This window comes from Emydura macquarii, unplaced genomic scaffold (genome assembly GCF_026122565.2).
Source record: "Emydura macquarii macquarii isolate MOO-44397 ecotype Brisbane River unplaced genomic scaffold, CSIRO-AGI_Emac_v2 contig_705, whole genome shotgun sequence".
NCBI classification, from domain to species: Eukaryota; Metazoa; Chordata; order Testudines; family Chelidae; genus Emydura; species Emydura macquarii.
Window position 1 is genome coordinate 12,708,131 of NW_027130842.1, and position 23,546 is coordinate 12,731,676.

The following is a 23,546-nucleotide window of genomic DNA, read 5'->3' on the forward strand; positions in this document are numbered from 1 at the left end:
GGAATCCTAACCCTAGGTCAGGGATCCATATACATTGGAACCTTAACCCTAGGTCTGTGAGCTCTACCTACTGGAACCCTAACCCTAGGGCCAAGTACTCTACCTACAGGAACCCTAAAACTGGGTCAGGGAACCCCACCCATCTGATCCTTACCCCTACCTCCACGTACTCTACCTATTAGAACGCTAACCCTAGATTGGGGAGCTCTACCCATAGGAACCCTAACCCTAGGTCAGGGAGCCCTAGCCATCAGAACCCTAACCATAGCTCCAAATACTTTACCTATAGGAACCCTAACCCTAGGTCAGAGACTCTTACTTATATGAACAGTAAACCTAGGTCGGGGAGCTCTACCTATTAGAACTCTACGTTAGCTCCAAATACTCTACCTACAGGAACCCTAACTCTAGGTCAGGGAGACCCACTCATTGGTACCCTAACCATGGGTTGGGGATTCCTACTCAGAGAATGCTAGGTTAGGGAGCCTTACCTATAGGAAACCTAAGCCCAGGTTGGGAGCCCCAACCATAGGAACCCTAACACTAGGTCAGGGAGCCCTACCAGTAGGAACCATATCCCCACCATAGTAACCCTAACCATAGGTCTCGAAGCCCTAGTTCTATGAACCCTAATCCTAGGTCGGGGAGCCCCATTCATTGATACCCTAACTGTAGGTTTGGGATTCCTACACATAGGAACTTGAACCGTAGGTCAGGGATCCCTAACTATGGTAACCCTAACCACAGGACAGGGTGCCCCACCCATCGGAACTCTAGCCCTACCTTCAAGTACTCTATCGAAAGGAACCTAACCCGAGGTTGGGGAGCCCTATGTACAGTAACCCTAGCCCTAGGTCAGAGATCCATATTCAGAGGAACCCTAACCCTATTTTGGGGAGCTTCACACACAGGAACCCTAACACTAGGTCAGGGATTCCCACCATAGGAACCCTAACCCTATGTCAGTGAGCCCCACCCATCAGAAGCCTAAAACTAACTCCAAGTACTCTACTTATGGCAACCCTAATCCTAGGTCTGAGAGTCCTGCCTATAGGAACCCTAACCTTAGGTCCAGGATCCCTATTCATAGGAACCCTAGCCCTAGGTCAGAGATCCTTACCCATTGCAACCCTAAGCCTAGTTCCAAATACTCTACCTATAGGAACCCTAACCTTACATGTGGTTTGGAATTGGGATTTTTATTTCTAGGAACCCTAAACCAGGATAAAGGAACCTCACCCATTGGAACCCTAACACTAAGTCCAACTACTCTACCTATAAGAAGCCTAACCCTAGGTTGGTGAAACCTATCCATAGGAATCATAACCATAGGTCCAGGATCCCTACCCATAGGAGCCCTAACACTAAGTCGAGGAAGTCCACTCATAGGAACCCTAACTCTAGCTTGGGGAGACGCACCCAAAGGAAATCTAACCCTAGATTGGGGATCCCCTCCCATAGGAACCGTAAACATAGCTCAAGGAGTCATATCTATAGGAATCTTAACCCTTGGTTGAGGAGCCGCACAAATTGGAACCTTATGCTTAAGTTCGGGATGCCTACTCATAGGAACCTTAACAGTATGTCGGGGACCCCAACCTTCAGAACCCAAACACTCTCCAAGTACTCTACCTATAGCAACCCTATCCCTAGGTCAGGGAGCCCTACTTAAAGGAAAAATAACCCTACAATGGGGATCCCTATCCATAGGAATCAAAATCATAGGTTGGTGATGTCCACCTATAGGAACCCTAATCCTAGGTCGGGGAGCCTGACCCACAGGAAACCTAACCCTAGAGAGGGGATCCCTATCCTTAGGAACCCTAACCCAAGGTGGGGGAGACCCACCCAAAGGAAACCTAACCCTAGATTGTGGACCCCCTCCCATAGGAAACCTAACCGAAGCTCCAAGTACTCTATCTACAGAAAACCTAACCATAGGTCGGCGAGCCCTATCCATAGGAACCCTAACCATATGTCAGGGAACCCTATCATATTAACCCTAAACCTAGGTTGGGATCTCCACCCAAAGGAAACCTAACCCTAGGTCACGGCGCCCTACCCATAGGAACCCTAACCCTAAATTGGGGCGATCCACCCATCCGAACCTAAGTCCAAGTACTCTACCTATAGGAACCCTAACCCTAGGTTGGGGAGCCCTACCTATAGGAACCCTAATTCTAAGTCTGGGATTCCTGCCCCTATCTCTAGGCCTGGGATCCCTACCCATAGGGTTAGGGTTGCTATGGAAGGGGTTCTTGTAGGTAGGCTTAGGTATCCTATTGGTGGGCAATTCGACTTAGGGTTAGACTTCCTATATGTAGGGTACTTTTTGCTAGGGTTAGGGTTCCCATGGCTACAGCTCCCCAATCTAGGGTTAGGATTTGTGTGGGTAGGATACTTGGAAATAGGTGTAGGGTTCCTGTGGCTAGAGTCCTACCCATAACCATCTCCATTATCTATGCACAGTTTCTCCTTCTATACAAATGTACATTTTAAATCATTAAAGAAATGTAAAATATAATATAAACAGCAGAATAGCAGATGCATGGGAATTGCAAATTTTGCAGGAAAATGTTTCAGAGTGAGCAGTAAGAGCTAGATTCTACCCTTATCAAAGTTATTGGGAGGTTTATTATTGGTTTGATTGGGAGATGATTTGGCACCAAATACTGCAAGTAACTTTAAGCAAGGATCAGATGAATTTATTTTCAAACACAAAAAGAAATGATTTACTAAATTTGTTGAAGCCAAAGATCCATTCAGTTATTTTTAAAAATATTTTTTAAATACTTTTTAAAATATTTTAATTACCTTTGATAAAGCCCATCTAACATCTTCCTTATCCTTTAAAATGGATTTGGCCACAGTCACGTTGTCAGCATTCTCTATGACGTTATTTACTGCTGATTTCAAGCTTTGATACTCTTTCATCAAATCAGTGAGGACGCAGCACTGTTCCTGTCTGTAATGGAAAATAGCTTTGTTGAAAGAATGGTGTTCATCCTGACATTTGTGAAGCAAGTTGATGTGACACAAGCATTTGTCAGAGAGAACTCCCCCAGGAGTGACCCAGATGAATTAGGTTAGAATGTTAAAGCAGCATGATTTGTGTGTTTATGTACATAATCATCCTTATTACTTATACATCACTTTTGATTCATCAATCTCAAAGCACTTAACAAAGGAAGGGGCTTTAACTGCCATTGCACCGGTGGAGTATCTGAGCAAAGTGACTTGTCAAAGTTTACACAGCAGGACAGAGCTGGTGAGACAAGTCCGGTTTCTTGATTCCCAGTTCAGTGTATTACTGACTGGACCATGTTGACTGAAAACCACAGTGCCATGTAGCTGGCTTCTGATAGTCAGTTTTCAACCACTTGTATCAACTAAAGTAAATTCAGTGAAGGATTTCAAGCTTCTGGGTTAACAAGGAAAAAGTAGAGGTTAAGGCTGAAGATGAAGACTGTCTGTCTGGTCTCACTGATTTTTCAGTCAAAATATTTTCTTTCTAAAATGTAAAATATTGTCTTGAATCTCTCTGGCTTGAGACCATACAACTGGAAATGGGAACGGTTTGCTGCTGAAGCCAAATCTTATTATTTTATTTTGGATTTCCCTGTCTAGATAAACCTGGGATCTTTAGGTTCAATAGACGTTTTCAATCAATTCAAGCTCTGCGTGAGGAGGGGTCAGAACAGGAAGCCCACATTTCCTTTATATAATGTTCCATTTTTTACAGTGTTCCACTGACAAAAGGAATTTGAGAGTCACAGGTGGCCAAGATGGTCACTTCTGAGCTCATCTCGTTCTCAGAAGCTCACCTGTAAAATAATCATGCACAGCGAGTTCCCCCACTGGCTAAAAAGAAAACAGCTTAAATAAATAATCACACCTGTTAAAAACAAGGTTAAAATTAAATTTCTTCAGGTTAGAAAAGTCACTATGAAAATGACTTCCAGTTATCTATCTATTTTAGGTACTTATATGGAGCCCATTACCATAGTGTACCTGAGCACCTCACAGTCTTTACTGTATTCATCCTCACAACACTCCTGTGAGACAGGAAAGTGCTATTATCCCCATTGTACAGATGGGAAGCTCAGGCAAACAGACTAAATGACTTCCTCAGAGAATATGGAAGTCTGTGACACAGCTGGGAATTCAATGAAGTCTTCTGAGTTCCAGTCTAGCGCCCTAGCCACGGAATCATCACTCTTCCTCGCTGCTATAGCTGGGCTGTAGTTGAGTGAGTTAAAGGGAGCTAAATAACTCTGTACAGTTACATATCTCTGAAAACTACATGTTTTACTCCTGACTCTGCCCCTGTTTTGTGTGTTTTACTGTTTTGTGTGTCCTTGGGTAGGTCATTTGCTGTTCTGACTCAATTTCTTCAAATGTAAAATAGGGATAAATATACCTCCATACAGGGATGTTATGTGAATTAGTTAGGTAATGTCTATTCACTGCTTTGAACATCTATGTGCTAATAAATAATAATTATTAAGCAAGTAGGTATGGTTTTATATATGTATGTTCTCTTCATTTCTCATGTGGTGATGTCTGGCCTCTAAGACATCTGATATTCAGGAATGGAGGAACCAGGTGGCATTTAGTGCCCCCACAGTGGAAATACTGTGGGTGCTGCTGATCTAAATTTCCACCCCCACGTGTCATTCTTTAGTGATTTGTTTCATGCACTCTGGCTGGGTGGGACTCCCTGACTCCTAGAAGTGGAAGTGAGAGCAGGACCTAAAGCCACTGGAGCAGCTGTCGCAGTGGGGGCAGGCAGGAACCAGTATGATGATCAGGTTGGGAGCAGCTACCCCTGGTGAGGGAAATGCAAATCTCCCGGACCCCCCACTCCCAACCTGGAGCTGTCTGCCCCCCCCCAGGCTCCCAAGTGTTTCTAGCTGTCCTCGGTCCCCATGCAGAGCACCCACCCTGACTCCCCTTTCTAATCCTGATATCCCAGTCTCCCCCACTGCCCCTGACTCTTCCCACTCCCCACGTTGAGCAGCCACCCCAACTTCCTCTCGCTCCCCATGTTTAGTACAATGCTTAGTGTGTTTAGGTTCGCTATAAACATCCATCCCTCCCATTCAAAGTGAGCTTCCACCGCCTTTGCAGGACATTCAATAAAGAAGAGGAACAGGTGGTGACCTTGAGGCAACAGGCGTGAGAGCCTCGTAAATACAGTCCTCCTTCTCATCTCCTTTGTTCAGAACTGCACACCTCATTACCAAACAGATATTGGGAAACTAGAGTGAATTCAAATGAACATAACACCAATGGTTATGGTGATAAAGACCTGACAAAAGATGAAATTTACAAAAGTGAAATACACATAGCTTGGCTAAATGCGAGTGTGTATACAAATATTTGAAGGGTGTCAGTACTAAGGAGAGAGAGTAATTTTATGATATAACCCAGAGGAAAAGTCTTGTTATCCAAGAGTCACGTCTGAAAGCATCTACCACTTATTTCCACAAAAAACCTTAAAATAATGTTACAGTTTTCTTTCCAAAATAACGCAAATGCAGTCAAGACTGGAAAAAAGTTACAGGAATATGTATCAAGAGAATACACTTATATGGACAGATAGGCCCCAGCATACCCCACTGAGTATAATCTAAAAAGAGGCACGAGTTATGATTGTACTCAAAACATAATCTTGAGCTGGGTTGATTGACCAGAGGGTGGTGCTACATGCAGCCATATAGGAGACTTAAGCTCAGGAATAATTTCAAGCCAGTGGAAAATTGGTATTTTGCAGAGGTGGGGAAATAGTGCATTATGCACATTCTGATTACATAGTAATCATGTAGTCTTTCCAGCCATAAGGTAAATTCAGAAAAGCACAAAAGAGCACATCATTAATATGGATTTATTAAATAAGTCATGCTTGTACTTGCTGTTCATTTAAGATATCAAACAGTATATGACTGCTAGGTATTATTATTATATACTAGAGTTGACATGGCAAAAGAAAAAACATTCAAATACCTGAGCTCACTTTCTCCACCAAAAGGTAACCCTCCTCCCTCATTTTAAGTATATCCAGGATCTACTTACTTTTCATGGATTAGTTTCTTGGTATCCTCCCAGGTAGCTTCCAAACGATTTATTTCTTTGTCAACTTCAGGCGCTAATGTTATATCCTTCTGAGCCATTTGTTTTGCTTTGTCCATCAGCCACTGCAGTTCATGCTGGTGAGAATTAAGTTCATCCTCTAGTTGGTTAAAGATCTTTAATCTGCAAATTAAAAGAATGGTTACACAATTACTTCTTAGCTTCAGTGATAATGAAATGAGAGTGAGAAAGGGAGATACTGTTAATAAAATATGTCTGAGGATCAATTTCTGGCTTTAGTTGTAACAAAGCAAAGCTAAGGCAACTCTGTTGAAGACAAAGTTGCACTGGGTTGATGCTAGTGGAACTAAAATCAGAATCTGTTCCTCTGTGTTTCTACACCCACACATGCATACATTCCCTCTCCTCATTTCCTACATACTGTGTTCTTGGAAATGTTCTTCTAGAATCAAAGAATCCCTTTTATGTCAGTTTCCTGTATAATCAACAGTTTATTACAGTTAATGGGCTGCATCCATGCCGTTAATGTGTGAATGTGCTAGTGCAGGCAGCTGTGCCTCAGGAGAGGGCTGGAAGTTTTTGTACTAACACTTTACAGTATGGATTCTCTTTTAGTGGCAGGGATTTTCCTTTTGCTTTATCAGAGGAAGAGATTTGAGAGATGTGCTGAAACAGAGCATCTGCCGAGTGTTCTCTTCTGCCAAACTGCTCGGTTTTGGAACTGTGCTGGCTGGCTTCACTGATTGTGCGTAACTTGCAGTACTGCAACCATTTTTTTGCAGACTTTCCACCACTGGAGACCTAGAGCTCCCAGGAGCGAAACTAGCTCAGGTACAAAATGATTTCAGAGTATTCCAAGTCATCAAAACACAAGCGCTTCCTAAGATTTTTGTTTTTACCTTTGTTGAAGCGCCTGAAGTGTTGGCTCCTTCAATCCCTCTTTGTCAGCTCTTTCCTCGATATCTTCAATGCTCTTTAACATCTGTTCTTTACATTCCATGAAAGACTTCTGCAAGGCTCCAAGAGCTTCTGCCTCACTCTGTTTGTTTCCCAGCAGACTTTGGACTGACTCCAGTTCTAAGCACAGATTATCAGCCACAGCCCTACAGGACGTCCTCTGGTCAGAACTTCCATGTCTTAGATGATATTGAGCTTTCATAAGGGCTCCGTCCAAACTGATTGCAGCAGATGCTAATTTGTTAATATCCTGAACAACATCCCTCAGTTCCTTCTCCAGCAGTTCTGATTTAGCCTTATCCATGTTTCCAATAGTCTCTACTGTCTGCCTCAGGTGATGGAGCACACTTGATGCAGCAGCATGCAGCTCTAGGAACACCCCAAGCTGATTCAGAGCCTCTTGTCTTCGGCTGGTTATCTGACTGGCCTCTTGGAAAAGCTGGAAGCAATCTTCCGCCTTCCCCTGTAGTATGTGCTGGTCCTCTGGGTAACTAAAGGAACACAGCTTTTCTACATGTTCCTTCAGACTTTGTAGTTCCTGTTTCTTGTTTTCCACTTCCATGGAGTGGTCCTGTCAGAAAGAAAGGAAACAAAATTGATTTTCCGTACAAAGGTTCAGAGAAAAGTCTTGATAAAAAAAAAAATTAAGCTCATCAGTACAATTATTACTAAATAGAACCCAGTAGGAACAATGCTGCATTGCTGATTTGCAAAAATCCAGTCAGAAAAGTGAACTGTGTAATATGAACAGACTACCATATTTCCAACAGGTTAAGGGGCCTCATCATAGTTTTAGCTGCATGGTCTTTGAAATGCACTGTGCATAGGGTGCTTTCCATTATATTTTTGAATATTTCAGCTGGATAGTTCACCTTATTGCGGCATACAGCTGGGTGCTGATCAGCTGTGTTTATCTCAGAAGTGGTTTGCAATTCACCAAGAAACTGGTTAATCCATTCTGAAAAACTGAGCAGCAACTCATCAAACTCCCCATGTTCAGCAACAAGAGATTGAAGGAAACTGATCCTACAGGACATCAGATATAAAAATGAAAAGTTAATTTTTCAGTGTGAGTAAGCCTCTTTGATGAATCAAACGCACAGCCAACTAGACAGTATTAAAATATATTCCAGGTGAACGAAAGGAAGAAAGAACTCATGGGAACAAAAGTTGCAGGAGTGGGCCCATGATCTTAAACTTAAATTTTCAGACATAACAATTCTGTTTAAAGTAACTTCAAGCGAGTGCACTTTGGGTTCCCTCATGCAAAGTGCTGAGCAATCCAGAGAGATGCTCATCCATTCTCAGGAGTACTCAGGATTAAGCCATTACATAAAAAAATGAAAAAAAAAAAAAAACCCAAACCCTCCCATATCACTCCCTATGCAGGAGAAGACTGAAGGGGAATAAGAAATGCTGCATGATTTCCCTTGCAGAATTCCCTACATAATTTCCACTAGAGAGTTGGTGTTTTCTAGAAGTAAAATGTTTGGGCCCCAAAATCAGGGGATACTTGAGATCCACATGTATCTTGAGGAATCCATGAAGACAGCAATATCCAAGCATGATTCTTGCAGAGGTCAAGTTGGTAGGGGCTCCCTCACAAGCTGCTAGACCTGGGCCACCACACAAAAGGAAGGTTCTGTCATACAGAGCGGGAAAGCTAGGTATGTTGAATACTGACATTAACGTACATGAGGAAGTTCCACAATATTTGTGTAGGGACAGTACTGCTTCCACCGCCTGCCCCTTCCTCCTCCTTGCACGTAGATCCTAAATGCTTTCACTGGAAAAGAGGAAGAATGATGCCACAGAGACAGCATGCAGGATCTGTTAGCTTCCCATACTCTCCACTTTTGCGATCATATGGCCCATAAAATCTGACTTTTCCAGTGCCACATGGTAAAGCTGTCATTGAGGCAAGGTATTCTTCATCTGCATGTTGATTACCTTTTTTGAGCATGTAAGCCATGCTAGATACACCCTGAAACACACACCTCTTGTTAACAGTTTGTGGTAAAGCTTTCCACCTCCCATCCAGCTCTTCAAACTCTTGTTTCATTGCTTTCACATTTTCTTTGGAAGCTGTTGTGAACAGTGACTCATTTAATTGTAATAAGTTGGTATATTGTGAAGCATGGGATGAAATATCAGCTTTCAGATCCTGGGGAACAATAGATTGCACGTTTTAGGGTACATACGGTATCATAATATGCAAGTAAACATGTCTGATTGGAGTCAGTTGGGGATCTCCAAAATACTACTGAGAGTCAGGACTCGGATACGGCCAAAGCCTTAGAGGTGTTCAGGATTTTTGGGACATACAGACACTCAGCAGATGCTCAGCACCCCTTGAAGGGCTAGGCTTTGCAATCCTTGCTCAGGTTGGTGAGCACTTATTCGAACAAATAGCCAATGGAACTACTTGTGAAAATAAGTGCTCACATATCAGTAAGGGATGGGAAATCTAGCCCAGAATTTGTCACCAGTGCTAGAACTGTGTGGGAAAAAAAAAAACACGCTATAGCCTGAACATAAAAAAAACCACCTCTCCATTCTCTTCAGTGTTGAAATGAAATTATATCTTCATCAGATTTGTAAAAAATGAGTTGCTTTGCCCAAATGTTTCTCATCAGTCCACTATAACAAATGGCATTTATTCACAGGGGGAAAGTGCCTTAGACCCGTGTGAAATTTTATATTGAAAAACACAATGGAAGTGCTGCAAAATCACCATTTCCATTCTGAAAGCAAAATCCCTGCATGCTTTGCTCTCTGAAAAGCCTTCTCATACATGAAAAAAAATACACAAGGGTATTACCTAAAAAAAATACCTCCCTGCAGTCTGAAGGATCCTGTGGCACTCAGCCTGAAGCCCTCAGTCCCTAGTAGGTAGTAGGGTATCCTGTGGCATTCTTCCCCAGGAAATGGCATATACTAATTGCAAAATAACATTCTTACTTCAAACCCTTGCACTTTGATAAACACTAATATCTGTTCTGTGTTTGTACAGTGTCTAATACACTGGAGTCAGTCCGTGACTGGGGCTTCTAGGCACTCTGATAGTAAATAAATAAAGTAAGCGCTTTCAGTTGAGTGAATCTCTACCACTCACCTTTAGCTAGTTTGTCAGAGGGCAAATGAGCAGATTCATTCCTATAAAACTAAAGAAAAGCGAATCCATAGAAGCAGATAAGCTTCTGGGCTAACGTTCAATCCTGAAATTTACCTGTGCTAACTGTAGTTCACCTTCCAGTTTGACTCTGTCAGCGGAAACATACTGCTCTGGAGGTCTGGCTGCAGTTTCACATCTCTCTAACCAGGTCAGGAAGACAGATAGCTCCTTCTCCTGCCTAACAAAAGCATGGCATAAAACATTATCGAATCAAGCTCCTCACGTTCTCTTGGACTTTCTGAAGAAACGTCTCTATACTTCTCAAAACAAAGTACAGTGGGTTACTCACCTCTGCCACTGTGCTAGCAGAGTCTCGAGTAAGGTTTGTTTCTCTTTAGCTCTCCCTAGCAATTTTTCATATCTCTGCTGTAATGTTGTAACCTCTTGAATAGCTTTTTCTTTGTTGGTGACTTTTTGGGCAGAGGCTGAGAGGGAGGTCAGAGTGTTATTCATTTTTCCAATAGCTTGGCAGAGATCCTGTTGATGGTGATAAGGGAATACAAGCCGCAAATAGAATAAATAAACAATAACGCCAATGAGCCAATTAGTAACGTTTCTCTACACACGAAGGGTGAGCCGTGCACAGAGAGGACTCCTAACTACCTGAATGGCATGAAGCATTGATCCCTAAGTGCTTGGATTTGATCTATACTACTCTTTGGGGGGCAGGCCAGGGAAATGGCAGGAGTGTGGCGAGGGCATCAATAGCCACCAAGATCCAGTAGTACAAACCCTGCTGAAAAAAAGCACAGTATCTGCAGCACCGCTAGAATCCAAGGATCATGGAGTTACTGCATGGGTGCTCCATGACCTTAGAGAAAGGATTTCATCACTTCTGCCCCCAACAAAGGTCCCCTGCACAAAATCCTTTTTCTCACTAGGTTGGAGAATTTGTCTTCTATTAGAAAAACAAAAACAAAATCAGCACATCAGACACAAAGGGTATAGCACTTAGGATAAGAATCTCCTTGTGAACAATTTTAGGGAAAAACCCACTCAATTATAAAAGGTTCAGAATCTCTGGACTGGACAGGCTGTATTTAGCACAAAGCCTGGTTGGGGGCCAAAAGTCCAGACTCCCTAACAGCTGCCTAAGGGTTGCTCTAATTTAATTTGGCAGTTCATAGCCCAACCTGGTCATTCCAGCAGTTGGGGGTAGCTACAGAGTAGGGACATTCAGTCATGCCCTATATGCTGGGTGGGGAGGAGGCATGAGAACTATTACAGTGGATGTACACTAACTTAGGCAAAGGGAATCTTGCACTAACCAGCTACCCCACTGTTAGGGCAGCCTCGCAATGCACCATCTCAGGAGGACTGGGGTTAAAACGTCTACATGGAAACAAACCAGAAATAATAAGAATGATTGAGAAAAAGGCAAGACTGAATCCCACCCCCAAAGGAAAATCCTAAAATTGTAATAGCAATGCAGTTCTACCATATAAATATGTAATAATAAGAAGAAGGTGTGAAAAGGATGTAATTGTAGTACACCATAAAAGAATCAGTCTTCAATGGGTATCTCAAAAAGAAACAAGAAGGGCACATAGTACAGTATTCATTAATAATGGTTAAGCACCAAGCACATTGACAGTGCTTAACAAATAATCATAGTAGAAACAATTTCAAATACTGTATGACTAAATATCCTATATATAATAATATTTTTCTTCATTAAACAGGCCTCTGTTTTCGCTAATTTCTACAACTTTTTGCAGTTTAAGTGGCCAGATTGTCCTTGCAGAAGGTCTTTGCAAGCAGCTGTCATTGTTTTCAGTAAGAATTATGCACACATATCTGCAAGGATGTTCTGACCAAAGATTTGTATTTATTTTCTGAGAGAAAATAAGAGAAAAATAACGGTGAATGTGTATGTAATATATAGAGAGGTGAACCAAAACTCCAAAACTCCAAACCAAAACTGGAGGAAACTCCCCTGAACCTCAGGCTTTTTTAAAATTTGAATCCAGATCCAAATTTTGCAAATTGTCTCTATCTTTACAACAGACGGAACCAAAACCCAAACTCCCACAGAGTTCAAGGTACAGGAAATCTGGTTTCAGATTTGAATTTTGCAGCTTGAGCACATGTCTAATGTGAACAATTAGAATGATAAAGGGAAAATATAAAAAAGAAAATCCATTTCTGAGCATAGATTTCTATAAACCAAGATTAAACTTCTTGAAATTTCTCCACAGGAACAATCACAACTATGTGCATTTCTTACCTTTTATTTATGACAATGTTTTAAAATGCAGAGGAATTTAAAAGTTCTCAAGGCTTGCTTCACTCCTTTATCTGCCTGCCCAAAGTGGGAAAGTCTGCCTGAAGGGATGGGGAGATGTAGTGAAACAAGCCACTGACAAATCCCACTTTGTTGTGGGACTGAACTAGTTGGGGACGTGTGCTGATTTTGTGTATTTCCCAAGGAGTCTCCTATGGAATGCTGGCCCAAATTTAAAAGCTGTGCCTCTAGGCAGAACGCATCCAAAGGCATGGGAGGGTGGGAGCTGGTAGCAGTAGCAATGCATGCTTTCCCCAGGTCCAGTTGCCCCATCACCCATAGAGGTGAATCAGTCCCTTAGATGTAAATTATTTCTGTTTTCGATACAGTCAATATAATACAGTTTCCCTCACTTTTTCAATAAATATACAAGCAGTAATTACTGAGCATGTTTTTACCATGTTATCTTGAAGAGCTTTGTAGGTATCTGCTGACGAAAAACATGAAGTAACAGGATCAGCCAGTTTAGTTTCAAATCTAGACACAGTCTGCTGCACCTATGAAATACATACAAAACAGAGGTTTAAAAAACCCCCTGCAAAAACACAAATTAAATGACACATTTTAAAATTATATTTTTGCTAATGACTTACATATCCAGGGCCAACTACAGTTTTAGGGCCTGACCCTGTGAGGTGCTGAGTGCCTCCTGAAGTTAATAGGAGTTTAGGGCCCTCAGCTGTTCTCAGGAGATGCTCAAGCACCTTGCAGGACTGGTGCTCTATGCAAACAATATTCATTCCAACTGATATCGAAGATGGACAAGTCCATATGTCCAGTGTCTGAACCTGATTTACTGTCGCAGCAGCCAAAAGAACTGTTCTGTGTTATTTTAAAGACATATAACACTGCATGGTTCTTTATTACAGTTTGTCTATTTCATTACCTTTTAAATCATTTTAAACAAAATTTACCAGTGGAGGATTGGAAAGTGCTTTGCTAACTAAAAATAGATCCTAATCCAATCTCTTGTAAAATACCCGAAGATATGTGTAATTTTAGTGTTCTCCAGGGAAACTATAGACATTCTACATTCTGCTATGAATAGTCTATTGAGAGCTTGCAATGTCTACCTGTTTCAGACTTTCTTCATACTTCTGCTGCTGTGATGCATTTCCCATGATTATTCCTTCCAGACAGTGTGTATGTTCTCTAAGCTCTTCCCAGTACCTTCTGATCTGTGTTAACTTGGCTTTAATATGTGCAGATTCTCCAGAAGTAACAAACTGAGAAAAAGACTGAGCTTCCTCTTCTAGACTTGGTATTCCATTTATTTTACCATCTATTTCTTTATTAATAACCTAAAATGTAAAGTAATAATAAAATCAGCAGCCACAATAAATTTTCAGTTGACAGAATAATCCTTTTCTATTTTCCTTCTACTAGTGCTTCTAGTAGTCACAATACTTTTCTTATAAATTAATGTACAGGACAAAAACTCAGAAATCACCCTACACATCTGGTTATAAAAATTCTTATTATATTATCTAAGCTGCTTTTCCTTTTAGGATTTAATGTTGGAAAGCTGATTTAAAAAACATTATCTACGAAAACCAACTAGTGTAGGCTAAATGAAATGTACATTAGTATAAACAGACAGGATGACACTTAGAATCTTCTGCCCCCTGGAATTGGTTGAGTAATTTTGATTGGAATTCAAGAAGGACAAATAAATATAACTTAGTCAGCAATGGACATATAAAATTTGACTTGGCAAATAAACCTAGTAAATGTACAATGAAAAACAAACTTGTACTGATCAGGAGATGGGCAGTAATAATCTAATATGAATGTGATTTAACAGTTTGCAAGCATGTGCTTTAGAGTGCAAACAGGAGCACTTTATAAATTGGAAAACAGATATTTTCCATCTCAATTCTATGATCTCTAAGTATAAATGAGATTAGATATTTAACTACGGTGATTCTGCCTCTCAAGCACAGGGTTAAACGGGGAGCCAGATTGGAGTTCAAGATAATATTCTGCTCCAGGGCAGACTGACAGTGGCCTTTTATACTGTTCAACTTGTTCTCGGTCATTGAGCAGAGGTCTGGGATAATCCAGCTTCGGCTTTTGATTTCATCAACAGCTTTGGAGGCAGGCACTAGCTGATCATAGTTTATCTTATTTTATATGTTTCTATTATTATTTTCACTGGCAATTAGAGATAAGCATGAGATTTTCATACGTGCTGGAAACTTGTAGCATATACACATATTTCCTAATTAAACATCTGGGCATGTGGAAAAATACCCTTTCTTCACCAGGGAAGAATATTCACTGTGGCTCATGTGGCATGTTCAAGAAACTTTGCTCACAAATAGTGAAATATGGTTGTCAGAACTGGCTGGCAATGGGGAGAGATAAGCACTCCTGTACTAATACTGGGAAATGCTTTATAATCCTCATAAATGTTAAGGTACAGGTCAATGCCAGAAGGCCAAAACTGTCATGGAACTGTACCATCCAAGGCACAAGATCTACTCAATCACTGTTATCATCACAATGACAAAAATCCTAATTATATTTTACTTGCTATTCAAGAACAATTACTCAACTTTGGGTGAATAGAATTTTGCAAAGTTAGTGTCTAGAGTAGTAAAGTGATAGTACATTGTAGTAAAGTGATAGAATGCATTGCAGTAATTCAGCAGTTATAACGTCTATGTGTTATATGTTCTGAATTAATTCAGATTATAAAATACCTTTTTTTGCATGAGAATACAATGCTAATGAAAGGTACTAGAATGACAGCACTGGAGCGGAAATCCTCTATTCAACATCACAGGTACAAATTCAGCAGTGCAAATTTACACCTACAGCATCTTTTATCCCCTAAGAGGAGATGGATAATTGAGTGTGCCAACAGTGGTAACATTTAGTGAAAACTGTAGTAGTAGTTTTTGTGGATCTCTGTCCACTAGGATTTACAGTGAAATCATCTAGGGTGAAATCCTAGCTCTATTGAAAGCAGTGGGAGTTCTCCCATTGACAACAACAAAGTCAGGATGTCACCCTTATTAGTCTTTTCACATAGGTTTAGTGAACAGCCATGCATGGTTATCCACTATGGTGAGCTAGAAATTAGAGAGTCTGTATCACGTTACTTTTCCCCTGAGCCACTCAGATTGTGACATTAATTCCACATACTATACCATAAGCAGTATTTGGAATATGACACAAAGCAGCAAAAACACCACAAAACAGCACAAGTTCTTCAAATGTAGACAGAACTATAAGCATTATGAAAGCAATTGAGGTGGCATCTAGTTATATCTACATGTTGGGGGACACATGACTAGTTTCACACTTCATCATGCATCACCTTGCTTTTGTTCATTTGAAACACAATCTTATCTTCTATTTCATAGAGCTTCAGGTTGGAGAACTTTCTTTACTTTATGATAATTCACTCAAATATTTATCTGTCAATTTAAAATAATCTGCCAGTAATTTTCAACCTGATAATTTACATTTAGTTGATGAGCTATACTGTATTTCTCATAAACTTACACTGGGATGGAATGTAGTCAGTGCCAATCAGTTCAAGCATGGCAAACATATAGGTTTCAATCCTTCAGTCAGTAGTGCATGGATGAACCACTGTGTCTTTGCATAAGTCATTTAGGCTTCATGCAGAAGAACCGGTTCAGGGACATAGTTTCTAAATTATAACATAATGTCATGTGTAATTCAGATATGCTCATTTTCTCCATCAAGGTTACCGAATATTGGGGTTCTATCTAGAAACTGCTAACAAATAGGGATGTATGATTTAATGTATGTCTGTGAAAAACATGGAAATAGGAATTTTACTGGGAATATTTTTAAAATATTGCTTTAATGACAAGGCAAGAATTCAAGCAGTGTTTTATTTTTCATCACTGCAATCAAGAGACAGAGGACTTCATTTATTTAGTATATGTTGATATGATCACAACTTCAGAAAATTAATATTCTGTCAAGAAACTCTTCCAGTCATCACCCAGAGCAAATGTGACTTGGGATTCTTTCAAAATATGTTGCAGCCTGACTGCAAGCCATTTCAAAGTTAAAGGGTTTATACAAAATTCTACATTTTGGGAATTTTGCTTCCAGGAGCACCTGCAGGTTGGGAAAACATATTTATTATCTTTTGTGAGAGGATGTAAAGTGAGCCTTTGAACTGGGAACATATTTTTGACTAAATGCACATTTTGGAGGTACTATGCATCTCTGAGGCCAATAAGTGAACCAGGAGAAAAGGTGTACCTACGATACGTACAGAGAATTTGGAATACTGTAAATACTGTAGCAATAAAGGTCTATGGGTGCACAAGCTAGCGAGCACACTAGTTCCTTTATTATTTCAGCATAAAAGACATACAAAACATCAGGTACTAGAAAATAAGGTGTCATAGCCACTGACCGATGTACATTTTACAATACAAAGGGTTTCTACACTCTGTATAAACATACCACATGGCTATTTTGTAGGCCAGTGGCCTCCATTCAAAAAAAGAAAAAAACTATGCATTCATCAAAATGTTTTAATATTACATACAATGAAGGATTTGTATGTATAAATAGCCATTAACAGAGAAACCAGCCTATCAAGGTTTTTCCTTTAACTCTTCAAAACCTTAGAGCTTGGTATCTTTGTATACAAAGTGTGACATCTTTACATCATTGTAGCTCTGAAACGTGAGTCAAATGTCTGTTCCTCTCCCTTGCCGCCTCTAACAACAACAAAAAAAGAAAAGAAAAACAGGGGTTTAATGCTTAATGTAACATGTGATCCAATCACCTTCATTCGGCTGATCTGCATGTCCAAGGGAGATGATGATGTTTCCAAGGTATCCAGTTCTTTTTCTTTTTCAGTTATCCAGATGGACAGAGCTTCAAAATTATTGCCAAATTGATCCCACTTGCTTTTCACCATTTCCATGGTTTTAATACTAAAATTAACCAAATTAAGTAGAGAAAATACACAGTTTAATATAGTGAAACTTTGCCCATTTTCTTACAAGGTCTAATTAAAAAAAAACTACTTAACCAAATTATAGGCAGGATTTATTTTAAAATAAAATGTTTTTAGAGAATGTAGATGTGTGTTTTGGATCAAAATCAGATCAGATTTATACCCTGAACAATTCCAACAACCTCAATAGTGCTACAAACAATATGAGTAAGTGTAAAATCTGTCTCACCACCTGTATGTCTAAGGAACTTATGAAAGCAAGAAATATTAAAGAAAATCAAGGGACCATGCACACACAATATTCTGTGGAATATGAACTGTATGAATATGGCTGTAGTAGTGTACTAGATCACTAAAAATAAAGGGGCCTGAATTCATTTACAACAGTATACTGTAGCTCTGCATGTGATCTGCATGGACTGACTGCTTTATTCTCTTGTGCTATATACAACAATCTGCCAGTCTTGCAAGTAGTTGCTTTTTTTATAAGCAAAGAGTTAACATTGAGACAAAGAACAGAAAATTGATGAATCAGTTTGCTCCAAAATAGTTCTTTGTCCATAAATGTACATTTTAGATGTGTTAAAACAGGAAGGGATTGTGCTTGATCCTGGTTCAGGTCCAAGGCATCACACAAGAAGCACCCTTCTCCTTTCTTTCATACATCCAACATTGGGTATATCAAAATTAACTCCCTGGCCATAGCTTCTACTCCTGCCTGTGTGGTGTAGCACTCTATCATCTAGTAGTGGATAGACCAAATAGTGAGTAATGAGCCTGCTACAGCGTTGACTAAAAGAAGTGTGTCTTTCCGATCAGGCACTAGAGGGTCTTACATTAAGCACCAGAGATCCCAGGTTTAATCTCAGACACAGACGACTGGAGTCTGTCAGCATTAAAAGTGGAGGTTCGCCTGGAATATCAACTGGGAAGTCTTTGAAGCTCAGGATGCACTTCCCCAGCTAGAGGAAGTATGTAACCCATGTCTCCTTACTGTAGTACTCTGTCCCCCTCTAGTGGCGGCTAGACAAGCTAGAGATTGATGAGTCTGCTTGGCTAAGAGAGATGTGTCTATTCGCTCAGGCAGTAGAGTGTCTGTCATGCATTAAGCTCCCAAGGTCCCAGGTTTCATCCCAACTGATGATGGCCAGGCTCTGTCGGAGTTACACTCAGATAAGGTGACAATATGTATCCTAACTGTATCATGAAGCCAGGAGGAATGAGCTAGGGATCAGAATACAGGGGCCAGAACACTGAACAACTGGTCTGAAATCCATTGGGTTTCCATCTGGTTTCCTTATGATTCATTGGACTCTGCAATATTTCAAGGACATCTCTCTGTCCCCCTCTGATCAGCTACAAATCTATCTCCACAGAAGGAATGTGTGTCAGGTTTGCTGTGTAGCTGACCATGCAGAGCTGTTGTTCTTTTTTCTCCTCCTGAAAGTTTTCCCAGAAAAGGGCAGTGTAATACCTGCTGTGTTTAATGGGGCATCTTCAATACATATCTATGGGAACACATTTCTAATCCCTGGCATTGCTATTCTGAAATGTGCATGAGCTCCCCCATGATCATATAAGCAAGTTATTCACTTCCATGCAAAATACATGTTTTGCAGGTTCATCTGGTTCTAATGTCCAGTTATACAGGCATGCATCTTATGCAGGAAGAACTTATGGGCTGTCTGTAAAGATACCCTGTTGTATCACAGTACCATAGACATATTAAAGGATTTTTCTTCCAATGGAAAATCTATTCCAATCCTAGGTCAAAAGGGAATATGGCCAAATGGTCTGGTTTTCTGCAAGACTTTATAAAATGATACCACATTATTAAACACAGAAATGAAAAACTGGCAGCATGGGGCTACTAAAAGTCTGTTGAATCAAAGGAAATGGCAGCCTGCTCAATGAGGTTAGGAAAAATAATACAAGCAAGTCAATTGTTAAGTAGAAAATGATAGACTATTTGACCGTAAATGACTATGATATTTCACACATTTTAGTGGTGCAGTGTGTAAAGGATGAAACTGGCAATAGCCAAATGCATGTTATAGTAGCAGTTGGGATTAGGATTTGCATTGGAAAGAAAAAGTGGTTGAACTGTAATCAAGCTCTTCCCAAAATTTCACAGTAGCTGGATAATGATCAATAGTGAAATAGCCAACAATGTTGGCATTTGAGTCGCCTTTGGTTAGGCAACCACTGAGATGGACAAGAATATATCTTACTTCTTAGAACTACTCAGGAAAATTCATCTTAAGGATCGCTTCAATAAGGCAGCATGGAACTGGAATATACTTGGAAGTTTCTCTTTATAACCAGAGGGTCAGATCCCTCAGCTGGATAAATCACCATAGTTCCACAGAAGACAATGGAGCAACACAGATTTGTCCTAGCTGAGGATCTGGTCCAGTATGCTCAGAAATGCATATCTTTAATGAAATTTTACATTCTAAAGAAGTGGTTGAGATTGTTGCGTGGTGCATCCAATATAGTTTGACACTGAATCAATCTGGTTTGGCAGCTTCATCTGCTCTCAGGCCTCCATATCTGAGCTTGATAAGAGTTTTTGGCACTAACAGCTAGAACTATGTCAATCTACCAACAGAGTTTCACCAAATGTTACTGCCCAAACGGAAATATTCACAAACTTGTGAAAATGTATTGTATTTTTACAACTGAAAAATGTCACATTTATTTTTAGGAGTTTCTCAGTATTTCCATTGATCTTGTTCTTTCCATTTTTAACCCGAGTTTTGGCAAACCTTTCATTATTTTCACTAGCAGAAACATCTTATTGCATTGCCAGTGAAAATCAAATTGGGGCATTCACTAACATAATGACACTTCTTGACATTCCTGTGGAGCAAATGGGAAAATGTGAGACAAACATAGTAATTGTGTTGCTTATATACCTGCACTCAGATTTTTTTTTCAAAAGGCTCTAGTATCTTAAGAACATGACTAATTATTGTCCCCTCTTCTCAAGATGGCGCCGTGGCTTGGAAATAAAAAATGCTGTTGGTTAAATATGCCTGGAATCATTTTAGTTACTTTGTATTATCAAGCCACGATTTTCTTTATTGGTAGGTATTTGCATTCTCAGCAATGTTTAGTACTATACTCCTGGTTACTAACCCATAGCAAGCTGAAATTTACAGAGCCCTTTGAGATTTAACATTAAATGCTGACAATGTAATGTAAAGATCAGATACATTCTTATGGCATAGAGGAAATATTAGGACTTTTTCAGAACATACTCTTCTTCAAGGATAACTTCCACTTTTTTCACTTGTTCCTGGATTGACTTTGCCTGCTGTTGAAGGGATTGCTTGTTCTTTGAGCCCAGCTGTATCTCAGAGGAGTCCTTCACAAGATTCTCAGCCTGTACTGCCATAGCTACAGTCTGCTTAGAAAGTTCCTGTAAAGAGGCATCACAGTTATTGTAAAAAAATTGTTTTATATTTTCTGATCCTAAAATTATTGTTTTTTCGTCGTCTGTGGGGACAGAGAATGTTCCCATGATTATTCATATTTATTTGTTGTATATGTAAAAACTCAGGACCTTTCTATTTTCACATTTCCATTAACAAATGCTCATTTTAGTTTACTATTCTGATCAAACTAAGGCAAGAAACTACTATCACGTCAATAATATTTCAATGTATTCAGTTAAAAATCAGTGTTCTGGATGGTTTGTGAAGCAGTTTTATTAATGAAATTGCAGAGGGCAGTATGTCTAGGAGATTCTTTGCATTTTATGTTTTAGGTGCTATAACCCCTACATATATGGTGGATTTATAACTCCATGTAGCTTGTAGCTTTGCTTTTTTCTATGTTTAGCAATTATTTCCTGTCATATAAGGTAATGGTGGATAGCTATATTTACCAGAGTTAGATACAATTTGGTATCATAGTCAACAGGGAAAGTTATAAGCATTAAGAAAAACATTTAATAGAAAAAAGCAAGCACTATGTGCCCAAACCTGCCTCCATTTAAGTCAGTAGCAAAGCTCTGATTGACTTCAATATAGGAAAAGAAGGATCAGGCTTTAGATAATATGAGCTGAGTTGCTAACACCAGAGGAAGAGAAGAAAGAAAGAAAGAAAGAAAGAAAGAAAGAAAGAAAGAAAGAAAGAAAGAAAGAAAGAAAGAAAGGACAGAAAAAGGATTTAGAGAACAAAATAAGGAATTAACTAGTGTAGTGTTATGCTGAATGTGAGAAAAAAGATCAACCTTATTTGGGCTACTAATTTCAAAAGTACTTGCAATAACAAGCTGTTGCTGTACACAATGTAGAGGAAAAACACATAACAGATACATGATCTCCAGACAGTATGGTAGAGAAGTGAATATTTTTGTTCATATCTACTCTTATATTTATAATACTTGTATTGAGTAAAATAGTAAAGCTTAGGAAATTACTTTACTCTCCACATATCTGCTTCACTGGTAGATATATTTATTTCAGTGGTGAAATAATCATTTGTCTGCTGAGGGCTCTATATTGTCTCCAACCTACACACACAGCTCCCACAGACATCAATGGAAACTCAAAAGCTGTGTAGCTCGAAGATTTGTCACTTCCAACAACAGAAGTAGGTCCAATAAAAGATATCACCTCACCTACCTTGTTTCTCTCATTAAAGGGAGAACCATACATAGATCAAAAGACAACATTTGGCACTAAATATTAATAAACAAGACAGAACAGTGTCACAATTCCACTACTTTATACAGTGATATGTATACCTTTGTCTGATCCAGTTCTGATGAGAGGCTCTCTAAACTGCTAAAGCTTAAGATGCGTTCAAGGGCAGAGCTTGCTTGCTTAAGATATTTGACTACTGTTTCTTTGTCTCTTTCAAACTGTTCCCATTTGTTTACTGTTACCTACACAAAAAAGGACAACAACAGAAAAGAGTTTGGTTGAAGAATTACTGAAGAAAGTCAAAGACCTAAATGGAAAATAAAGCCATCATTTTTTTCCTCCCAGAACCCCATCTACACTACAGACACAGCCATCTAGGACACAGTTGAAGTGTGGTTGATCCCCTGACACGTTCTGTTCTATTGCATAGAAAAGCACAGTTCTCTCTAGTACATTTCTCTCTGTGCCTTTGTTTTCACATCTGTGAAATTAGGATAATAATACTTATTTCACATGGCAGTTATGAGGCTTAATTGCTGTGCAGTGTTGTATATATGCAGTGCTGTATATGTTTATTATTAAATGCAGCCTAAATAATTTCACTACAGTGCAGTGTCACTTTTCATTAATAAAAGGTGCCACATAATCCCTATCTAAAAACTAATTGATAGGTGTTTTGTCTATTAAATCAGAGTCAACACAGTCAGCTAGAACTGAGCTACAAGCTTGTAAACACTTCCAAAAAATTAAATGGTGTACTATAATCCAAAAGGGTTCCCACATTGGCTCAAACAAGGAGAGAAAAGTATCAGGAGAGATAGATGGATTCTGATTGTGAAGCTCCCACATACCAAGTTTCAAAGGTGAGAACCTGATCACTGATTTATTAAAAATGTTAAAATGTGAGGCAAACTCATCTCTCAACAGATAAGAGCAAGTTAAAGAAAAGGATATTGACCTGTTACCATTGGAAGAAGCAGCAAGTTGCCCAACCTTTAACTAAATTAAATGAAAAAAAAATGGGAAAAATAGAATACAAGATACTCATTTCTGTAATGTTACATGCAGAACATTCACCTGTAATTTTTCTTCCCGTTTCTCCATTGTCTGCTGCATATTTTCTAATGTACCTTCCAACTTCTGTAAATCTTCTTGCACTGTGCTAGGCAGTCCTCCTTCAATCTGCAGCTGCTTAGCTCGGGCAATCTGCTGTTGCACATCTTGCCTCTTTGCACGGAGCCTCTTTGTCCTTTGCTAGATGCATTTATTCAAGAGGATTGATACACATTTAAATGCTTCTTAGTTGAGGGTTGAAAACAGGCACACCAGAACACATGCAAAGCTTCCCGTATGCGTGTGTCTATACAAAGGGTATAATAGACAAAGGGCTACACTAGCTCCTCCTTGGATAGAAGTACGGGC

The 23,546-nt window shown here is 39.7% G+C and overlaps 1 protein-coding gene across 1 annotated transcript in view; it reads right to left on the bottom strand.

Annotated features, from left to right (window-relative positions):
- SYNE1 (spectrin repeat containing nuclear envelope protein 1) overlaps positions 1-23,546 on the bottom strand; it is a 458,068-nt gene that overhangs the window by 248,714 nt on the left and 185,808 nt on the right. Inside the window, exons 29-41 of the mRNA XM_067542425.1 lie at positions 23,202-23,378; positions 22,226-22,366; positions 20,733-20,893; positions 17,296-17,446; positions 13,583-13,810; positions 12,908-13,006; positions 10,515-10,702; positions 10,280-10,403; positions 9,048-9,214; positions 7,923-8,076; positions 6,993-7,621; positions 6,076-6,255; positions 2,815-2,965 (exon numbers count right to left, since the gene is read on the bottom strand). Coding sequence (XP_067398526.1) covers positions 2,815-2,965; positions 6,076-6,255; positions 6,993-7,621; positions 7,923-8,076; positions 9,048-9,214; positions 10,280-10,403; positions 10,515-10,702; positions 12,908-13,006; positions 13,583-13,810; positions 17,296-17,446; positions 20,733-20,893; positions 22,226-22,366; positions 23,202-23,378 — 2,550 coding nt within the window. The remainder of the gene's footprint in view (positions 1-2,814; positions 2,966-6,075; positions 6,256-6,992; positions 7,622-7,922; positions 8,077-9,047; positions 9,215-10,279; positions 10,404-10,514; positions 10,703-12,907; positions 13,007-13,582; positions 13,811-17,295; positions 17,447-20,732; positions 20,894-22,225; positions 22,367-23,201; positions 23,379-23,546) is intronic.